Here is a 17544-nt window from a genome sequence, read left to right on the forward strand (position 1 = left end):
ACACAATTGTTTACTACTATAAAATCTCAAGAGTAATATGTTGCAAAGAATTAAGAAATGTTCTTTATTTATCATCCTTTCTGATTTTTTGTTACCATATCATTGATTGATGGAATCTGCAGATCTTTTGGAACCTTATTTCCTAAGTCACTGCAGACATCTCAATTTCTTTCTTTTTAATTCCACCTTCCTTTTTTTGGATGCTACTTTGCAACTAAATTCAGTTTGATAATGATATATGATCTCCTTTAATCATCATTCTGGAAATCCAAGAGCTTCACAGAAGATTTTTTTCCTGGGCCATTCTCTGCCTATGATCAAGACAACTATGTCTGAAACATACAAAGAGATTATGTCAAGCTCCTATGAAAACGGACTGTTCAGAATCCAAAATACAAGACTGGGAGATTAAAGGAACACTAATTTGTAAGAAAATGCTTTTTAAAGAAACAATGGCTCAAATCAAAGCAAGTCACAAGTAACCCAACAGCTGTACTGAGAACAAGGTATATAAACCTTTGCTTGGGAGTAGAGTTCTGCTGAATTACTGTAGCAGCCTTTCTTTTGTTCTGTTTCATGCTAATTTCCCAGCCCTTGATTTTAGATTTCTTTGTGAATGAATTTGTGGATTTCTTGGTAGTGATTCACGGTTTGGATCATTGCCTAGTTTCTCTTCTCTTACTTCTAATCTTTTAATTGTTTCCTAATTGCTTGGTTTATTTTCACTGTGGATTAACTTGTTACTGTCTCAGTATTATGATTATGAATTGATCATGTCATTGTGTCTGCCAAATTTAAAATACCAGAAGAAATAAATCCACACATGTAAATAACATAATGGGCACTAGGTGATCATTTAGTCTTCTTTTTGAAGAATCTATATTAAGAACTGTCTTATTTAAATAGAGATTCTTAACAAAGGAAGCCAGATGCCTTTACTTTATCATTAGCACCAAGATAATAGCCTTTCCCAAGTCTATAATGAAATATATTTTAGCAATTTGGTGTATCAGCAGCATATGCAAAGATTATGTATATCTTTTCCCCTTTTTGTTATTAATTTACTTATCAATTGATGTGGACTTTTTGTTGATATTTGTAAATGAGAATATATGTCCATGATAATAGCTCTTCTAGAGTTTAACAAATCTTGATATACACTGTCGAAGTCTTCAAGTACTGAAAATACAGCATTTCCCCCCTTTTACCCCATAACTGTGACAGATTGATTGGAAGTTAGTGACTGCCACTTGATATTGGTGGTGAATAGTGTTGAAGGTGGAGTGTGCATACTGTGGAAAGTTGATGAATGATTGGAGGATTTTTAAGTATTGCAGGGCTCTGTGGAGAGTGCAGGAGACAATGATGTCCATATATTCCAAGACAGGTGCAGGTCTGAAGAAAGGAGTGTTGAGTGGAACTTGGTAGACAGGAGCCATATTAGATGGCACAACTGACTGAGCTACTTGGATAGCAGGGAATATACAGTACCAGCAATGGTAGCAGTGTCACTGATCAGTTGTCCAGAGGCATTTGGTGTACTGCTGGTCATCTGTTGAAGACTTGGCAAACCTGATGGCATTTTCAACTAGATGGATACTTAGTATATTCAGTAAAAATCAATATCTTCTCACTGGCATTCTCTGTTTATCACTTGACCAGAATGTATAGCATCTGAGTCCTGCCAGTAAGCAAAATGAGCTGGATTAGGTCAGTGGTTTTGCTGGATGGTAATTCAGCAGTAAATCAGTATTTACTGTGAAACTCATCTCAGTGGGCAACGGCCATCTTGCCTCCTACATATGAAGGCAGGACTCTGTTCCATTTATTGGCAATACATCTCCAATTATTTCCATCTATGGCATCTGAAAACATTGATTGTGGAAGGGAATGGACTTTCAACTGGGACTAATTTTGGTGAATAGTAAATGTGCACACTTCACACAGCACTTAGTAGTCTTGCTGCTGAAAAATTGTGATGCAGCTTAAGAACCTCTGGCCCTTTCTTCAGCCATCATCCCTTTATCCAATACAATGTACTTGATAGCCTATACATTACCAAATATGAATCAGTTGTAAATGTGTAGACTGTACATCCATGAATGGGGTCTTGTTTTTCAGCATAAAGTAAATTGTACATACTTAGACATAGTTGAGTCAGTATATGTAGGCTTTGCTCTGTGGCTTAAAAGCAGTGATCAAGAATGTTGCAGGTACAATAGACCATTTGGATTTCATTTGACATTTACAGGTAATAATTCCCTCTGGGATGAAACTCCTCTATGTTAGCAAGTTATAAATGGTCTAATTTTATATAGCTTGCTACACTTCCACTATTTTTATCATTTTGTTTTATTACCAGTTGTTTTACTGACTGTTTTCTTTTATTTACCATTCTGGATTGCCCTGGTAGAAGAGTGATATACAAATGCCATTGTCAGACTGGCCCCAACTTCCTAGGAAAGAACGACCCTTGACTCCATAGGTGTTTGAGAAAAGATACTAGAGTGCATTTTGGGGGGTTCATTAAAGGCAGCTCTATGTGGAACACCTTGTGACCATTCAATCAAGTAGTATCTCAGTTGATGAAAGCCTAAATTATGGTGCTGCTTACATTTAATATTGAATTGGGCAGTGATTTTGTGTTTTATTCCCGTGAGTTAGAATGAAGTCTGATGTGCTGTATGTGTGTATTTCTCTCTGGGGACTTGCATTTTCTTTCTTTTTATATACTGAAAACATCTCTGTTCAGAGTGTGATAGGCTCGTTCTTAGTATATATTTTACCTTATTTTTGTAACAATATGCTATCAGTTTCTTTTTTTAATGCCATATTGACTGGGAAGCCTAACCTGTAGTACATCTGTAGTCTAACTTGCAGTACTTTTGAAACTTTACATTTAAGCTTCGCAGCAATTATTTTATAGAATGGAAAACTTGTACATTCTTTACTTTTCTGCAGGTAGCACTGTTAAATAGATGTTCATGTTTACAGGAGAGGAACAAACAAAAATGTTTCAATTATTTTTAAAATAGTAATTATGTAGCGTAAGAGTTTGTGTTCAGCAAAATTCAGACCATGATGAAAAAAACTATTCTTTTTTTTTTTTAGACTTACTGCTTCAGCTTGGCAGCAATTGTTTATGGCTTAATATGTTCTGCTGATGATAAAGGCACAGCCAGTTTCCTGTGATTATTGACCTTCACACAATATGTCAGGAAGATGCTTTAGGAGTATGGCTTTTTTAAAAAATATTGATGGTATATGAATAGCCTGAACATATATTACAAACATATGTATGTTAGAGCCAAATTCAATAGAATTTCAAGATGATTAGCTATAATAGATGATCAGAAATGATCATTTATTTTAAAGATGAGGAAGCTATTTTAATTGTAGCCAGATCTGGGGAAAGCACAATGAAATACTACTGATTAGCAGTGTTTAACTTTGCAACTGAAATTATTTTAATTTTGTGTTGTACCGTGCTTAATATAAGACTAGTTATTCAACAACTGTGATCAATACAAATAAAAATCAGAAACATTTCTTAATATATTGGTTGTAATCAATAGCCAAGGTATAATGGGGGAGTATAATTTTAATAGTATTTTAGTGAATTTTAGTCTTTATCTTTTATTTCATCTTTTTTCTTTTTCTTCTTTTTTCTTTTCTGTGCTTTAATAATAATCTTTTTTCTTTTTTAATGATTAATCATAATTTATAATTTCAAATTTTTCTTATACGATATATAGTGTTATTCCTGATATTTGTATTATGCATTGAGTTTAATCATTATTTGGGAATTAAAGATTATGTATTTATTTATTTGTTTATTTATTTTATATTTCATATTTCTTAACCACCTTTCTCCCTCAAATATTCATATTCCTTTAATAAATTATGAATATGTATACAGAAAAAACATATCTTTATCGCATTTGTAAGCATCTTGACACTCACCTGATTCTATATTTTTTGTTTCTTTTTATTTCTTGTGTGTGTAGATATACATATGCATATTCTTTTTAAAAGGTTAACTTTTAAAAATATAGTCAGCTGTGATCAATAGATAAGATCACACTCCCTATCCCTGAAATTTATTAGTTTTCAGCAAATTATAACTAGTCAGTGGTTGAGAAATGCCTTATTTAGTGCCTTTTACTAGGTTTATATAGAATCTGGAAATAGAATTTGAAAAACCTATGATTAAGGAGCTTGTTTCAAATTATAATAGTAAAAATGTAACATTGTCATGTTCACTTCTGGAGAACCATAACTGTCCATTATCAGTGAAAATGCCACTAAATAGCCACTTTTATCTTCTCTTTGCAAAAGGGTAGGGATTAGTTTTAACAGTGATTTCAGAAGGAAATATTAGTTAAAACGATTTATGACACCTATGCATAGTTTAATTCAAATTTCATCTTAGTATTACTGAAAACATCTATATGAGTGAATAAACCACTTTGGATCACAGTTACTCATCTTCACATAACTATGTTTGCTCTTTCACAGAGTTGGAGAGCGAGAGGCCTCACTGGAAGCAGCCCTAAGGCTCTTGCAACAGTTCTATTTAGATCTGGAAAAGTTTCTTGCCTGGCTTACAGAAGCAGAAACCACTGCCAATGTCCTACAGGATGCCACACGTAAAGAGAGAATCCTAGAAGATGCTCAAGGAGTACGGGAGCTCATGAGGCAATGGCAGGTAAGCTAAGCAATTGAAATTATAGCAATGTTGTAATGATGAACTACTTTGACATGAGTATGCCTCAAACCAAAACAATCAAAGGCTTTTAAAGTTAGCTGTAGATATATCTCTCTATTTCTGACCTTTAAATAAATATTTCATTCATAAGTTTAGACAGTAGAGAATATTGATCCCATATCAAATAAATCATTTGTTCAGAAGTTATATTCCTTGGCTTTTCTTATTTTGAACAAAATAAGGTAATGTTGCTATCTCCCCCCTTCATATATGAGCAATTTGTATTCAGTAATGTGTATATTGGGAGAAGAAAGTCAATTAATATTTTTTTAATTAGGAAATCAGTAGAAAAGGTAAACTTTCCTACTAATTCATATTGATTTAAAAGAATTGAAACAGTGTCTGAACCTGCACTTAATATTGATAATCGGAGCTCACATTTTTATATATATACTAGTGGTACAATATTTTCATTAGTATAATAATATAATAATATTGTACTTATCACTGAAAATGAAAGTTTTAAGAAAATCAGTCCCATAATAAGATGACAAACATATTAAAACAGAAACAACATCCTGTTATTATAATAAAGCACTTTACAACATATGTTAACAAAATTAAAACATTACAGAATCATTAAGGTAGCTACAAATTGTACATAATTGTGCAAATAGGTTATTCATACTTGCTTTGACATCCCTAGCTGTTTGTGCATACTTGCATATGAGGGTGAAGGTTCGTTCTCCGAGCTTATGGGTTGGTTTCCAAATGTTTTGTTACCAGGCTAGGTAATTTCTTCAGCGGCATTTAGGGGATGTCTGTGTCAGTGCTCTTCTAAAGAGATATCCCCTAAATGCCGCTGAAGATGTTACCTAGCCTGGTAACGAAATGTTCAGAAACCAACCCACAAGCTCAGAGAACGAACCTTTACCCTCATCCTATACCCGAGCTTCAGATATTCACAAATAATAGTTCCATTGGGACCATCTTTAATGTGAAGCACACACATGCAGAGATTCCAACAGCCTCTGAATGATCTGCACAAATCTGCAAAAAGTGGGATTACTTTAACAGTTTGATGATGGTTCTTTGGGCACTATTTAATTATTCTAAGATTTTGTTGTTGTTGTTATTATTATTATTATTATTATTATTCTGATTTTCCCTCTTCTAGCTTATAATAAAAGGGCAAATGCAGATTAGATTGTTATCATTGTGTTAATTCTTTATAACATTTCAAGAAAAATGAAGAAGAGTGATAAACCAAGAATAATAATCATAATTGTGCTAGAAATAATTAATTTAATATAAAATAATATAAAATAAAAAAGGAGACACAACTGCCTGAGCCAACTGCCTGTCTTCATTTTATCAATACTAGAATTTCTTAATGGCCTAATGTTTGTTCATTTGAGAAACTTCTTAATCACCTAATAGTCCTTAAGAATATAATGTAATTACATGCATATAATTGGACTTAAAATCTATAGATATGTCATTTAGGGTTTAAACTCAAAAGTGGTAACCCAGACTGGGAAATACATCAGTAATTGTTAGTTTTCTTTGCCTGCTGAGGTAGTTATATTGTTTTACACATATATAGAAGACTAATTTTCCTTATTTGACATAAAGAAAAGTTGAAATGATTTATATCTATGGATTTTTCCCTACAAAGCATCTCAAAGGAGCAGTATGAATATCAATTATAATTTGTTGTCGGAATTAAATACACCCTGGGTTCCACCATGAGCAGTGGACTGATAGATGCCCACGTGAGGGGAATGAAACATAATAAACTTGACTTTCTGCTATAATAATATTTATATAACATCTCAGTTGGGTTAATTACTCTTATGAGTTTGTACCAATAATTATAGATGGTGGCATTGCCTTCTAGATTACTCAGATTCAATACTGAAATTGCTTTAGATCTATCCTGTTGTTTTATCGGTCTAATCACTATATATTAAACCTGTGAAACAATTTAATTAGATGTTGGTATCTTTCATAAACTTTACAAAGCAAGTATGAAACAAATAGAATTATTTAAGACAATTTTAAAATAAATTGGATTCTGAAACTAAATTAAGATTTCTGGATTATATATAGAAAGCATATATTTTTCCCAGAAACTTTTTTGTAGGATACATTTATTTTATATCTGAAACCTTAAGGTTAACATGTTGAATAATTTAACCATTCTATAGGCTTTTTAAAAAAGATTATGTAATCTGTTTCTAAATTTGGGATGAAAAGAACCATATAAATGAGTGATTAGTGCTTTAAATTCAAGGATACCTAAATTGAAATAACATTCTACAATCCCTTACTAGGAAGCAATTTAAATCACTCAATATACTGGTAGAATAATATGTTTCAGAGATGAAATATCTGTTTGTAAACAATTCCTAGATTTTAGGCATATTCCTAATTCCTAACTCTTAGGCATATTCAATTCTAATTCTGTAAGTAAAAGAAAATGAAAATGATATCTTAAAGACTCAAATAACATGTTTCCTAGAATAAAATTTCCTAGAATAAAAGCTTAAGGAAAGTACCAGTATTCCTGCCCAAAAGAGAGGATAACATAAAAAATAATAAAAAGAATTTGCATTACAATTCATATAAATAGATATTATTTACAAAAATAAATACTATTTAAATACACAATATAATTCACTGGACTGTGAGTATACCTGATTTTTCACCATTTACTAACAGGTGAAGCAGTTCTACTTGTCCTTCCTTTGTTTTTGTTTTTTTTTCTTATTAAAACTTGAACCTGGATAGAAAATTCTTCAGTCAAAATATTATCATTGAGTAGCTTTTCAAATAAAGGATTTTTTTTCTGTAATAGAGGACCTAAAACACTCTGTAGTAAAATATAAAAAATAAAACATTTCATTCCACTTATTTCTTATTTTTCTTATCTGTATAATCTGAGATCGATGTTTGTAGACAGGTTTAGCTCACTGTTGCTTTAAGTTCACTAAATCTCACTACTCTTTGTACAATTGTTATTGGAAGTAATTTTAGTTTTTTTCTGCAAATTCTCCATAGATATGTTATCAGGAGCTTAATTATTGATATTTCCCTTATCTGCTAGCTTCCAAATTCTCCACTTTATGCACTGTTTACAATGCTTACATGCAGGCTTAGTCTGGTTATTCGCAGGAGGATTTGATGGAATGTCTACAGCAGTTAGAGTTCTGCTACCATTCTTTCTGGTTTTTTTACTTGTAATATTTTAGATCTCACTTTACTTATTTACTGATGGAGGTGATTTCATTAGATTTTTTTGTGGTGGAATTATCAGCTGAAGAAGAGGGGATCCCTGGGGCAAGGGGGTAAAAAGACTTTCTGGTTGGTTCAGAAGAACAAATGTCTGAAGTTAAATCCATAGGTCTATATCTGCTGTTTCCAAGAGAAGGCAGTCAGTCTGGTGAGATTCTTGTAATATAGATGATCAGGAATAAACTACATACTTAAGCATATTTATGGAGTAATCCTGGTTGCCTGCACCTGGCATTTTTTCTTTTTTCTATCATGAATGGAGAGAGAGAGAGAGAGAGAGAGAGAGAGAGAGAGAGAGAGAGAGAGAGAGAGAGAGAGAGAGAGAGAGAGAGAGAGAGAGAGAGAGAGAGAGAGAGAGAGAGAGAGAGAGAGAGAGAACAGTCAAGAAAGACAGAGATAGTGAGATAGATAAACATACACATGTACAAAAAATATTAAAGTATTAAACATCCTATATTTGAACCGATGACTACACAATCACCAATATCTAAGACCATCTGCACAATATTCTAATAAACTGTTCTAATAAACTGTTACTAATTCTTCCTACACAATTTTATGTAACATGCAGGCTTTCTGTACACTCTGTTTCTAGAATTCACAGATTCCATACTTGAATATACAGAATAGGAGTACAATGGTAGTGGTAAATATATATATATCTTTGAGTGGTATCAGCTTGTTTCAGAATTTCTTTGACATGTATCTTGCTTGAGTTTATTCTTGGAATGTGAAGATTGGTAATTCTTTGAAACAATATGCAAGCATCTTCAGTGTCTCTTGATTGTGTCTTTATCCATAGTAATAATATAGAACTGAAATATTTAATAATATTCCTTAAAAACTAAAAAAACCCTCAAAATATTGACTGTATTACATGCAAGTGTTGTTTCTTGATTCTTTCTAAAAAAATTAAAATATTGCAAAACAGTACATCTAAAACAATCCCTTATTGTCTAATAATTGTTATAATCATACTCTTAAGTTCCTTGGTTCTTGATAGGTTCCACATACTGGGGTATAGCTTAGAGGAATATATATTCTTTCATTAACCATGTTTTAAGATCAAGACCATCCTTCTCTTTTACAGTAAGTGAGTATGAAGGAAATAACCATGCAGGCCCTACAAGCCCCCCTGGAATCTGGAAGAAAGTAGCAAAGGTGCCCACATGAGCCAGGGGAAACATTGCCAAACTGCTCTCAAATATTTTCTCTATGTACTCAGCTTCCCAAACTCCTGGAAACTTAGAGACTGGAAGCCTTAAACAGTTTCACCCAACATTGGAATGTAACTGATAAACAGGCAATTAATATAAACTATGTCCCTTCTTGATGTTTCACTTTCCCAAAACTTTGCACTGAAATTTAAATATGAAACACATATTCTCACCAAGCTCCAGAAATGGTACTGACATCTCTATGGTAATTTAGAAAAGGTTCCATCTTCAGCTAAAGACACATCTGTTAGTTTATAACCATCCAATATATCTGTAGTAGCTGGTGTCATAAAGTTAAATTGGAAATGCAAGTCTCTAAATTGTACTTCACAGATACCACCATCAGTTGTCTACTCTGCATAAAATAATTAGCCATTTGTTTTCCACTTAATTAACACTGAGTTGGACATGTGACTGGCTTTAATTCAATTATTTTGCTATTCAGGTAGCAGCTCATTTTCCTTATCATGTACATAGGCTTCAAAAGATTTGAAAAGTTAATTCTTACTTTCATTATATTTTCATTTGCATTTCATCTATTTTCTATATTGCAAAAATATTATCTCAGTCTTATCTGCAATATTGCTTAGTAAATTAAACGAAAATGCAGAGTTAGTTTTTCTTTCCTCCAAACTCTGACTCAAATGCATAGTAAATTGCACCAGTTTTCTATGTATGATATGGTGTATTCATTTATATTATCTCAGGCTATAATTTAATAGAAAAATGTTCAGAGTTCATGTGTGTACAGTTGTTTTTCGTAGTGCAAAAAAATTGGCTTAAAAATCACTATTTCCACTTTGGGGGTGGGACAATAATAAAATAAACTTGTGGTTTTTAATTCTTCTTGAGGATTATGTTAAGACAGATGTAATAATTTCTAGTTATAAGTTTATATAATACAAGCAATGTAATAACATATAAGCTACTGATTAAATAGTATCATTGACATATTAAGATATACAGTTGGAGTATTGTATAAACTGGAATCTACTATCCTAAATTGCCAGTGGAAGTACATTAAACTACACACATGGAAACTTTCTTATTTAACTTATGCAGTAAAGACTGATAAATTATCTAGATAAAATAAAATTTCCCCAAGAGATATGTGTATTTAGATACCAAAGTCATATTAGTTTGAATGTCAACATCTTTTATGCACTGTTTAAATATCGTCTTAGTTTTAATGTATCCCAATGAAGACTGCAGGGCAAATCCATAATAATACAGCTTTTTCTCCACTGCTGTCCCAAGTAATAAGACGATTATTCTGGAATATTAATGACCCTACACATGCCTATTACCTTCTTTTACTTCATAAGGCTGCCAGCTTCACCTAAGAATGAATGGCTTGCTGCCAACAATATTTTTCTCCTGTGGATTAAACAGAGCATGAAGGCTATTCAAATCTTGAGCTCAGAATACAATTTAAGAAGAGGATAACAAATCAGTTAATACCACTTAAACATGTAAAGAACATGCCAGGCATGGATGACTATGTTTAACAAGGATTTTTAAAAAAATGTTTATGGAGCAATGGTTCTCAACCTTTTTAATGCCGCGACCCCCCAACCGGTCGTAAGTCGAGGACTAAACCGGTCGTAAGTCGAGGACTAAACCGGTCGTAAGTCGAGGACTACCCAACCAGTCGTAAGTCGAGGACTTTCCCTGCCCGGGAGCGCTGCGCATGCGTGGTTTTGCCCCCTGCACCAGCCGAGGCGTAGCTGGCAAGCGGCAGAGACGGAGCAGGCCGACCACCAGCTGGCCCAGCTCAAGGGAGGTAAGGCACCCGCCGGAAAAGGGAAAAAAATGGTGGACAGCCTTGCTTGGCGACCCCCGCGAAATGGTCGATCGACCCCAAATGGGGTCGCGACCCATAGGTTGAGAACCGCTGTTATAGAGGGTTGTGATTTTTGTCAGAAGAAGAAACTTCACAGTAAAAAGTACACTGGTGTAACCAGTGCTTTTTTTGTAAAAAAAAAAAAAAAGGTGCCGGAACTCACACATGTTATACAACCTGCCTTGCCTACCCGACAAGGTTCCATCCAAAAAAGGTGCCAGAACTCCGTTCTGGGCATTCTATGACAAAAAAAGTCCTGGGTGTAACCAGTGATATGTAAACAATTGGTGGGAATTGAAATTAATATTTATGAACTCAAAGATCATATGAACTTGGATGTCATAATCTTTTTTTTTTTATGTATCTAGAGATTGCAAATATGGCTGACATTATAAAATCTACTGACAGAAATCTACACAATTTCCAGAGAAAGAATTCATACTATTGGCAGAGAAGCATAACTTAGATGATATTTCCAATATCCCCAAGTCTGTGGAAGAAATAGAAACCTGTTTTCAAACTGAATTCAGTGAATAACATCCATTTTGTAATAGTTATAAAATAATTCTCATCTTTTCCATAAAGTATAGACCAGTGCAAATTTAAACTGTTGAATAAATATGTTTGAATATATTTCACTGTGCACAATCCAAGATAGATTCCATATTTCACTGTGCACATTACAGAGTGGGATTGGTATACCACACTTCCAGGTTTCTTATCCTAGCTTTGGTTACCAGCTGAAATAAAACATTCAGAACTCAGAATTCATCTACTAATTGAGTTTGACTCCACTATTTGTAACAAATTTTGGGAACTTTTTTCTTCAGTGATCACTTCCTCCATTTGATGCCAAAATGCTTGGTAATAGATATAATTTTTACCCTTTACCATTAAAATCACAGTTTGGAATAATATGGGCTTATTTATTTTGACATATGTCTTTTTAAATAATACTTTGAATGAACTCAGTTTTGAGGGTAACAAGATGGCGGTGCCTGGATCGGCTGTGGCAGCATTGGCTCTTGAAGGTGAAAAGTTTTTGGAGAGATTTAAGGGATATAGGCCTCATGGTCGGGAAGGTTTTAAAGTGTTTGAGCAAGGTTGTAGGACTAAGCTAACATATGACCGACAATCTTTGCTGGCATGGTGAGTTTTTTAGCTGTTTTGGAACTGTTGGTGAGACCGTTAAAAGTTGTTTGCGATATTTGAAATTGTTCTGCTGGCAGCAAGATCTGACTGCTGGCAGAGCAACGGATTCTATTGCAAATTGGGGCTGTTTCCAAAGGAGACAGAGGATGAGAGGTCCTGGGGCTTATGGAGCGAAGTAACTCGATGAAGCTGTCGGCAGGCCCAGAGGAAGGGAGAGAAGCTTTTGAAGGAGTTGGAGGCAGTGGCAGCGTGCTCCAGGGGCGAAAGGGAGTGAGGCCCCTTTAAGTAAAAGGTAGAAGAGCCAGGATCAGGAAAAGAAAAGGAGGTGAGGTTGTCATGCAGGAATACAAGCTAAATTGGGGGCTAATCTACATGGAGCGCCATTTCCATCTGTCCTGCTTGCCAATGTTTGCTCCCTAGAGACTAAAATGGATAATCTGAAACTTGAGCTAGTCACAAATAATGAGGTGAGAGACTGACAGGGACATGGTTAAAGTCATCTATTCCAGACAATGCTATCAGCTGGACAGGAGCAGCTATTTGAGTGGAAAATTCTGTGGTGGAGGTGTGTGTATTTATATTAATGAGGGTGTACCAATGCTAAGGTAATGTCCAGCCAGTGCTCTCCTGATGTCGAGTGTTTGGCTGTGAAATGTAAACCATTTTATTTGCCGAGAGAATTCACTGTCATCCTAATCATAGCTGTGTATATCCCTCCCCCCATGCCAAAAAGAATAAAGCCCAGAGGGTGTTTTCATTGTGGCAGGGGATTTCATTCAGACTGACTTGAAAGCAGCCCTCCCTAATTTCCATCAATATGTGAATTTTGCTACTAGAGGTGCGCATTCTCTGGATTTAGCTTACTCTAACATCGAGAAAGCATTTAAGGCTGCCCCTCGCCCTCATTTTGGCTCCTCAGATCATCTCTCTGTGATGCTTATGGCAGCATATAAGCCTTTGTTAATTAGAGAGAGACCAATTAGAAAATAAGTGAGAGTATGGCCTGCAGGAGCTATGGAAGCTCTACAAGACTATTTTGGGCACACAAATGGGAACATATTTAAAGAGGATGCAACGAATGAACAACATACTGATGTGAACGAGTACACTTCTACTGTGTCTGCTTATATTCAAAAGTGTATGGAGGATATCAGTGTTCTTAAGTCTATTATCATGCGAGCAAATGAAAAACCTTGGATGTCATAAGAGGTCCATGCAGTGTTGAAGGTGAGAAACACCACTTTCAAATCAGGTGATGTGGCAGCACTTAGAATAGTAACAGCTGATTTGAGGCATGCTATAAAATCAGCAAAGCAGGACTATAGTCAGAAAGTACAGAATTTCTTTCAAGATCCTATGGACCCGAGACGTATGTGGCAAAGTATTAAGGTAATTACTGATTATAAGGCAACTTCCCTGACATGTAAGGGCGACACAGACTCTCTAAACAAGCTAATGGTTTGAGGCCAGAAAACAACATGCCAGCAAGAAAGGCTGTTCCCCTTCCTGATGAGGTTTGATACAACTGCTATTCAGAAGGTCCTGCAGAAAATCCATACTCGAAAAACTGTGGGTCCTGATAATATCCCTGGGCGAGTAATTAAGAAGTGTGCTGACCAGCTGGCCACTGTTCTCACAGACATCTTCAATCTCTTGTTGCATCAGGCCATGATTCCATTATGTTTTAAGACTGCAATCATTGTACCAGTGCCCAAAAAACTATAACCATGTGCCTTAATGATTACCGTCCAGTTACACTCACCTCCATTATGATGAAGTGTTTTGAGATTGGTAAAGGTCTATATGGTTTCATGCCTTCCCCCTACATTTGACTCATTACAGTTTGCCTATCAGAAGAAGTGCTCTGTAGAAGATGCACTTTCCTGTGTGCTTCATCTTAGCTTGGCGCACCTGGAGGAGAAGAATACTCATGTGCAAATGCTGTTTGTTGATTTTAGTTTGGCATTCAACACAATCATTCCTCAGCATCTGGTGAACAAATGGCCTATTAGGTTTTAATACTCCTTTATGTAATTGGATATTTCATTTCCTTATTGATAGGTCCCAGTTTGTGCGAGTTGGAAAGAAAGTTTTCAACTCCATCTCCTTGAGTGCAGGTTCTCCACAGTGCTGTGTCCTGAGTCTGCTACTGTTCACTTTAATGACCCACAACTGCTGTGCCAAATCTGCTATGAATCATATTGTGAAGTATGCAGACAACATGGAAGTGATGGGTATTATCCGGGATGACAATGAAAATGCTTATAGGGAAAAGGTGAAAGCTCTGGTGGACTGGTGCAATAAAAGTAACCTGGTTCTAAATGTTGATAAAACAAAGGAGATCATTGTAGATTTTAGAAAGAGCCAGCATAGTCATACTCCACTCAGTATCAAGGATGCAGCTGTAGAGATGGTCAACAGTATTAAGTATCTGGGGTGCAGATAACTAACAATATGAATTGGTCTCTCCACACATCATCCTTAGTGAAGTGAACAAACCAGCGTCTACATTTCCTGTGTCGGATGAGGAAAGCACATCTCTCTCCTTCTGTCCTGACCACTTTTTACAGAGGTACGATTGAGGGCATTTTAACAAACTGCATCACTGTCTGGTTTGGTGGCAGCAGTGCCTCAGATAGAAATTCCATACAGAGATTGGTAAGGACAGCCGAGAAGATCATAGGAAGCTCGCTCCCTGGTATTCAGGATGCTGCTTATAAGTGCTATGTGCTTAGAGCTCAAAGCATTGTTAGAGACCCCCCCACACACACCCATTTTATGGTCTGTTTCTGTTGCTCCCCTCTGGGAGAAGGTTTTGAAGTATTTCTAGCAGGACTACCCGATTTTGTAATAGCTTTGTTCCCTACGCCATCCACCTAGTAAACTCGCAAGAATCATTTTTCTTGCCATGCACATGTATACATAATTTGAACTAGACTGTGTTGTTTCTCTGTGTCATATATGTGGGTATATTTATTTTTTTTGTCATATTTATGTAGTGTATATTGGAGGTGGTGACCCTTTGAGAGCTGTATGCAATGAAATTTCATTTTAATGTATGCTGATTAGTGTACATTCCAAGTGACAATAAAGTTATTATTCTAGGAAGCCATTTTTAAAATATTGCTAAAAATTAGTTGGATTTACAGCAATGTATTTCTGGACAAATTGCTCAGTTCAACCATTTATTATTCAACATATTCCTGAAAGCACAAATTAAAGCAGAACAAAACTAATATATTAAAATGGAATGTGTAGAATCAAAATTACATTGGGGTAAAGTTTTCTAACAACCAGCTTCAACTAATTTCCCAAGATAGATGTACATTTTCATGCTACTCTCTACATCGTTTCCTGTCCCCCATGGAATATAAAAAAGGCTTCCAAATATTGGTATTAAACACCACTTACTAATGTTACATGCATTATATAGCTGTATCTCATCTGACCAATACTTCAAAAACTGGTAGTTTCATAGAGGATTTAATTGAGGATGTTATGTGGTGCTCTCCAAAGTTTGCCCATGGTCTCTTCTCATGAAGATGGGTTTTGTCAATATAGGATATATAGAACAGTGCTGGGATCTATCATTTATTATTCCACCTGGTAGAAATATGTTTTTTTTTCATTCCAATTAACATCGAGATAGCTGCAATAAATGCCTGGCATATTATTTGCTGATTATGTTAAGCAAAGTAGTTGGGAATAATCAGCTGAGTTAGATTTGGGCCCTTTTGTTACAATTGACTATAATAATGATTAATCCTAAAGTAATGAGTGGATTACTGTAGGCTAGTGGATTACTATAGGTTAAAAGAATGCTAAAAATTGGTGTTTACCAATCTCTATTTCTCCTAATCAATTCTAAAAATATACGATTGCCTCCTGAGTCTTTGCCAAGTTTTGATTGTAAAATTAATTTTTAGATATCAGAGGGGAATATGACTGAAACCTAGTCACCTAGTTCTGAAATCAGGTCAGAAGTTCACCTAAAATCTTTGTCATATGAAAATAATTTATGGAACTACTATAATAATTTATCCTAATAAGGTAGTCTGAACTTGCATTTTATAAACAGCTAAAACTTTCACGTCTGTTTTATACTTTGTAACCTTCAATTGGGCAAAAATATTGCATCATAAGGCTCAAATGGGCTAACTCACAGGTGCCAAACTCGCCGCGTCATGTGACGTGTTGTGATGTATCGCAACTTTTTTTCCATTGCCAGAGCTGGAGTGGGCGCGGCCTCTGCATGATGCAACTGGCCCATGGGCCAGCAGTTTGACACCTCTGGACTAACTGATAGAATACTGGGCCCAAGGGAAAGAAATATGGGAAATATTTTGTTGCTTAAGTGCCACTGCTGCAGATAGCTACAGTCATATAATCCTCACTTTCAACATTCCTTTATAACTTCACAGAAGTTGATGGGGAACCCACAAGGAACTGGTAAGATTGTCATCACCCTTTGCTACCTTCCTACTAGTGAAGTCTATGCTTTTGGGAAACTTGCAGGAAGAGTCAATAAAAAATTGTTGTATTCTCAAATTTCCATGCACACATTCCCTCATTTCCTTCCCCACCTGGTAACAAACTGGTACCTGCCTGTTGGGAAAGAAAGCAGCAGAGAGGGAGGAAATAGAAAGGAAGGAAGGAATGTGGAGGAAGGAAAAGGTAAAGAGGAAGGAAGGATTCTGACTCAATTGAGAAGCTGACAGAAAATTGGAAGTCCCTGCCGCTCTGACTGATTTTCTGCCTGTCCACGATGATTCTGTTTCGCTGTTTAGGTGAAGAAATATCTCTGAAATGACCCAAAGAGTATGTATTGTCTAGTAAGGGAATAAAAATCTTCCTTGATTGTTTAAACGCTGCTAAAAGAAGACTAAGCTTTTCTGTGTTAATTTATTCTTATTTCTTAGTGCTATATTGTCGTGGAGTTTTAGAGCACCTATGATAATACTGGATTTTTATTGTACTGTATATCCTAAAACTGTTTTTGACAGCAGTAGTTGTCACAATATTTTAGTGTTTGACAGCGGAATGTCCTACTAACCTTTTAATTAGAAAATGTTTCCTACACAATTTCTAATGTATAATTTCTACAATATTGTATAATTCATGAATAATTTCTGATGTATTTGTTACAATTTCAAGTACCCATTTACCATTTAAGTTATCAATATAATGTCTATTTAGTCTTTTAGTCCATCTTGTCTTGATATGGCCACCTTTTAGTATCCCAGTATAAGTCCTCATATTATCTCATAGTGCAAGATAGATTTCTGATTCATAAATATCAAATAAAATAGAGGACAGTGATCACTGTC

At 35.2% G+C, this 17544-nt stretch overlaps 1 protein-coding gene across 1 annotated transcript in view; it reads left to right on the forward strand.

Annotated features, from left to right (window-relative positions):
* LOC107284427 (dystrophin) overlaps positions 1-17544 on the forward strand; it is a gene marked incomplete at its 5' end in the record, with an annotated part of 141066 nt that overhangs the window by 95964 nt on the left and 27558 nt on the right. Inside the window, one exon of the mRNA XM_015812483.1 lies at positions 4519-4708. Within this exon, the coding sequence (XP_015667969.1) occupies positions 4519-4708 (190 nt within the window). The remainder of the gene's footprint in view (positions 1-4518; positions 4709-17544) is intronic.

The sequence above is a fragment of the Protobothrops mucrosquamatus genome, unplaced genomic scaffold (assembly GCF_001527695.2).
Source record: "Protobothrops mucrosquamatus isolate PMUCROS unplaced genomic scaffold, P.Mucros_1.0 scaffold88, whole genome shotgun sequence".
Taxonomy (NCBI): Eukaryota; Metazoa; Chordata; class Lepidosauria; order Squamata; family Viperidae; genus Protobothrops; species Protobothrops mucrosquamatus.